Raw genomic sequence first — 4,684 nt, 5'->3', positions numbered from 1 at the left:
TACAATTAGTTTTTGGGCACCGCTCCCATGCAGCAAAGTCAAAACTAAACTGTACAATCATCACATTATGTTATTTAATAATTATTAGAACATGATGCCAGTCATTCATAATTTTTCGTATTGCCTCTAACTAATTCCTATCACTTTATTTATTTAAAAGAAAAAAATATTCCATTTTTAAAATAAATGTTATGTATTTAGTTTTCTTTTACATTAATAAACTAAGACTGCATCAATGAAATGTCTTTACTCCACTGGCTGGGATAATCTAGGTTAGACGTCTGGATAAAAACATCAATTTTCATCTGACGGGGGTTTACATGTTTATTAGAAAAATACATGTGTACATTTCTGTCGCTGTAAATCTGTGATATTTTAAATTCTGATCAAACTGCTATTGTATAGAATCACATAAGGCGATAAAATTCATTAGATACAAAAGAATTTAATATACAACTAAAGATTTATTACAGACCCCCCCTCTGTATTTTAGAGTGTTGTAGCCCAAGGCGCGCTCAGCGATTTGGCGCTAGTGTCTCCGGTTTACTGTAAATTACGCTCTAAACCAGCTGCTGTAACGTAGATACTTCACTCTTTCATTTTTTACCGGGCTTTTAATATATAATCCCATGACATTAATGGACAATCATGTCTGAGGAGGAAAATAAGGTTGTCGAAGAACTTTTCAAAGATGTCAAATTCTACGTGGTAGGGGACATTGACCAAAAGGTGAGGCTCTGGACGTTAGCTTCTTGCAGCTAAATTGGTAGCAGGCTAAGTTGCTAGCACCATTCACTCTGAATGGGATGCTACAGGATAAGCTAACCAGCTAGCTAACTGGCTGACATGCTACACGAAAGACAGTGCTCTTGCTCTGTGGCTGACAAAGTGTTGTGGCGATTCCCATATTATGTCTCGTAGACACATGTGAGAGGGTGGGTTTGTGATACTCGACTCGACTAACATTACACTTTTCTTACAGCCCTCTTAACATTAACGTTAGCTATGAGTTTCGTAGTTGCACAGCTGGTTAGCTGCTAGCTTATCCCTGTGGTTTATCGGTCTTTTAAAGCCAGTAATACAGCTAGTGTGTGTTAGCTTGCCTTTTCTAAACCATGACCGCAGTAAAGATACTGCGTTGTTGTTGTGACGGGTGGTGAAATACCTAGCTAGGTGCACAGGATTATGCACGGTGTTATCCTGCATCAACCTGTGACCATCAACATCTTGCTATATTGGGCGCCCCTTACTGCGCATGCGCCGCTATTTCTCTCGTCGGTGCTGGGGGACCTATGGCACGGAGCTGTACTTCCTGCCAAATTGTGATTCCTAGGCGCACCTCTCTTTCAGCTTGTTTATATACAACAGAGGTGGTGCAAAGTGTGTCACATTAGGAAATGTGATTTCAGCAGTAAAAGGGAATGCAAGGTCATTGTCTAGTGAGACACCACCTTGTGAGGTTAATGCTCAAGGGGAATAGGGGCACGAGAACATAGGGTTAGAGTCACGTTGGTTGTTCACAGAGCATTTTCACTTAAATCGTCAAGCTAGTGAGCACAGTACGACCAACACCTTCAGTTGACTTCTGTGGGAACTATGTTTAAAATGTTAACGAATCATATAATTTCCTGCTTGTGTAATCTATGCACATTTCCACTGATGATAATCCAGTGAACCTGACTGTTTGGTTCAAACGACTCTCCCTGCCTTTTGTTTTTCTTCCTTTTTGCGTTGCAGTCCTAACACTGCCAGTTATACATCTAAGATGGCACTGCACGAGTCTTGTCTTTTATGTCTTTTTAATGTGCTTCTGTCGATGCATTGTTCAAATGAGACCCTTTCAAACAAATCCAGATTTGAGTAAGCTGTACTGAAACACTGTCAAACTGCAGCAGTTGCTCTGTGGGGTCAGTCTTGGTGTCAGTCTTGGTGTCACAGATGAAGCCAGTCCAGGCTGTGCTCTGGACTGAATGGATTTGACTGAACGTTGTGCGGATATTCCAGGTGGTGCAGCTGCTGAAGGCGGGCAAAGGAAAGGAGGTGTCCTACAATGCTTTAGCCACTCACATCATTGCAGAGGACGGGGACAACCCTGAGGTGGGCGAGTCCAGAGAGGTCTTTGACCTGCCTGTTGTCAAGGTAAGGGCTGTGCCAGAGTGTGTTCAAACGTAACCAGCGTTGTGTAACTTTTCTTAACTTGTCCCTCCCTAAAGTTAAATAGGCGGAGATAGACAGACTAAAAAATTCATTCATAGAATTCCAAAAGTCAGTTTTGTCTCTCTCTCTATCTCTATATCTATATATATATAGGTATTGTTACATGGAAAAACTAACTACATTTACATACTGTGAATCCTTTTTTTAATTGAGAATCGTTTTTGAATCGAATCGTGTCATTTTCTAAATTTTACATCCTTTATTACTTCCTTTGTTATTTTTGGGTTGAAAGTGGTCCTGCAGCCGGTCAGCTTATACTAGCATTAAGAGTGGAAACATACGCAATTCTTTTCATGCATAAAAAAACCCAGCATGTGGGAGGCATTTTCTTGATGGTCATTTTTAACTGCAGTCAAACAGTAACAGTGATCTAAAGACACTCTGTGTAAATGAGAGAAGGAAACAAACCAAGCATTGACCCTTTTGTTATTTTTCCTGTTTTCCAGCCATCCTGGGTGATCCTCTCAGTCAGATGTGGAGACCTGTTACCGTATCCTTTCACCATCATGTCCAAAACACCTCAAATTTGTGTCATTTAAACATGTTTTGAAAATAAAAAACGATCAATAACGGTGTTAATGGCAGCAGAATATTAATGTTTACAGTTCCAGTACAGAAAAGGTGTTTTCCAAGGGATTAATTGACCCAAAGGATTGTAGAATGTGCAGAGTTTATGAAAAGGCCAAAATAAGAGCTTTTCTGTGTTTTTTCCTTAACCCTGGGCATCAAAGAGTTACTGGATTCTCCCCCGAATCGGGACAGATATTCTTTGGTGTGACAGCTTGTCTACCTAGGGTAAGTGTGTGTGTTGTGTGTGTGCTGTGTGCGTGTGCCCTTTCTTCAAGAAATCCATTCTTCAAGGTCACTACATGTACGTATAGGGCTGGGCGATATGGAGAATATCAAATATCACAATGTTTTTGACCAAATACCTCAATATTGTAGTGTTGACTATTGGTGTATTGAAATATTTACACAATGAGATTTTTGATAATCATTAGTAATGTGGATGTAATGACTCACAGTGACAACAGTCTGGTCAATTCTGGAGATGGGCTGGCCTGACAGTTCCTACCTCTCGAGCATCTTAAGCTCATGATCGTGTGTGTGCGTGCTTGCGTGCGTGTGTGCGTGCGTGTATGTGTGTAGCTTCCAGACGATCTCAACACTTTGTGGGCCTACATAACCTTTTATGGAGGAGAATGTCAACTTAACCTCAACAAGAAGGTCACCCACTTAGTAGTGAAGGAATCAAAGGGGGTAAGTGCATGCTCTGTTTGTAATCTTTACAATTTCACTGTGTGTTATTGCTGAGAATTTCTGTTATGGAATTATTAGCCTATGCAATGAGTAGAAATAAAAGATTGTCCAGTTCATTAGGGCCCTTATAATTATACAGTGTGTGTTTTTTGCCCTCCAGGCCAAGTTTGAGTGTGCCCTGAAACACCCGGGCATAAAGGTTGTCACCCCGGACTGGATTACAGATTCTGTTAAAGGTAACGCTAGTGCTGTATCTGGTGTATTTCTGCCTTAATTTGACTTTTCTTTTGTGATTCTGATATTTGTTTATAAGATGTGCTGACGTAGTTTTGAGGGTGTGTTTCTATAGTAGGGATGGAACTAAAGATTACATTACGTGTTATTTAGCTGACGCTTTTATCCAAAGCAACTTCCTAACCTTAGTTTTTATATATATATATATATATATATATATATATATATATATATATATATATATATATATATATATATATATATATATATATATATATATATATATATATATATATATATATATATATATATATATATATATATATATATGGCTCTTTGTAGTTTTGCTTATTTGAAGCTAATTCACTTGCACTTACTACTTGTATATAAATATATATAAATATATAATATTTTCCCACTGCCTAAGGTCTTGTATTCAGACTGCTTGTTTTATTGGACCCATACTTAAAATCTTACATAACGTATTTTCTCAAATAAAAATCGCTAGTCAATTAAACGTCGGGCCTCTGATAGTGGCCGGGGGGGCGTGGTCAACACGGACAAATAAAGGCCGGCCTCAAATTAAGGCGGGGGCTACACTGTATGAAAATGTAGCTTAATGTACGGTTTCTCTTTGATCGAATTAGCAGACGTTTCCTTTAAACTCCACTTAAACCTCAAAAGAAGCAGGGAAGACTCTTTTAAGTTTAATAAATATGTACGTCATTGGTTTTTAATGTCCTTCTGTCATAATTTTTCAACTAGACCTAAACTACCGGTCAAAAGTGTGGGGTCACTTACAAATTTCCATTGCACTCCATTGTAAACAGAATACCAGCTGAGATCAGTTGCATTGTTTTTTTTAACCGGGGCATTAGTTTTCACATCACATTACGTACTTACAGTGGGTACGGAAAGTATTCAGACCCCTTTAAATTTTTCACTCTTTGTTTCATTGCAGCCATTTTCCAAA

General features: G+C 38.7%; 1 protein-coding gene across 2 annotated transcripts in view; it reads left to right on the top strand.

Annotated features, from left to right (window-relative positions):
• The first annotated feature begins 499 nt into the window (after positions 1-499).
• The window catches only part of paxip1 (PAX interacting (with transcription-activation domain) protein 1), a 16,593-nt gene continuing 12,408 nt past the window's right edge, over positions 500-4,684 (top strand). For both annotated transcript variants that reach the window (XM_034888506.1, XM_034888505.1), the window contains exons 1-6: positions 500-729; positions 2,005-2,139; positions 2,664-2,707; positions 2,949-3,012; positions 3,367-3,477; positions 3,638-3,713. In XM_034888506.1, coding sequence (XP_034744397.1) covers positions 649-729; positions 2,005-2,139; positions 2,664-2,707; positions 2,949-3,012; positions 3,367-3,477; positions 3,638-3,713 — 511 coding nt within the window. In that variant the 5' untranslated portion in view covers positions 500-648. The remainder of the gene's footprint in view (positions 730-2,004; positions 2,140-2,663; positions 2,708-2,948; positions 3,013-3,366; positions 3,478-3,637; positions 3,714-4,684) is intronic.

Source organism: Etheostoma cragini, chromosome 12 (genome assembly GCF_013103735.1).
Source record: "Etheostoma cragini isolate CJK2018 chromosome 12, CSU_Ecrag_1.0, whole genome shotgun sequence".
NCBI classification, from domain to species: Eukaryota; Metazoa; Chordata; class Actinopteri; order Perciformes; family Percidae; genus Etheostoma; species Etheostoma cragini.
Note: the sequence above shows the minus strand (reverse complement) of the source record. Positions and strands in the feature narration are given on the sequence as shown.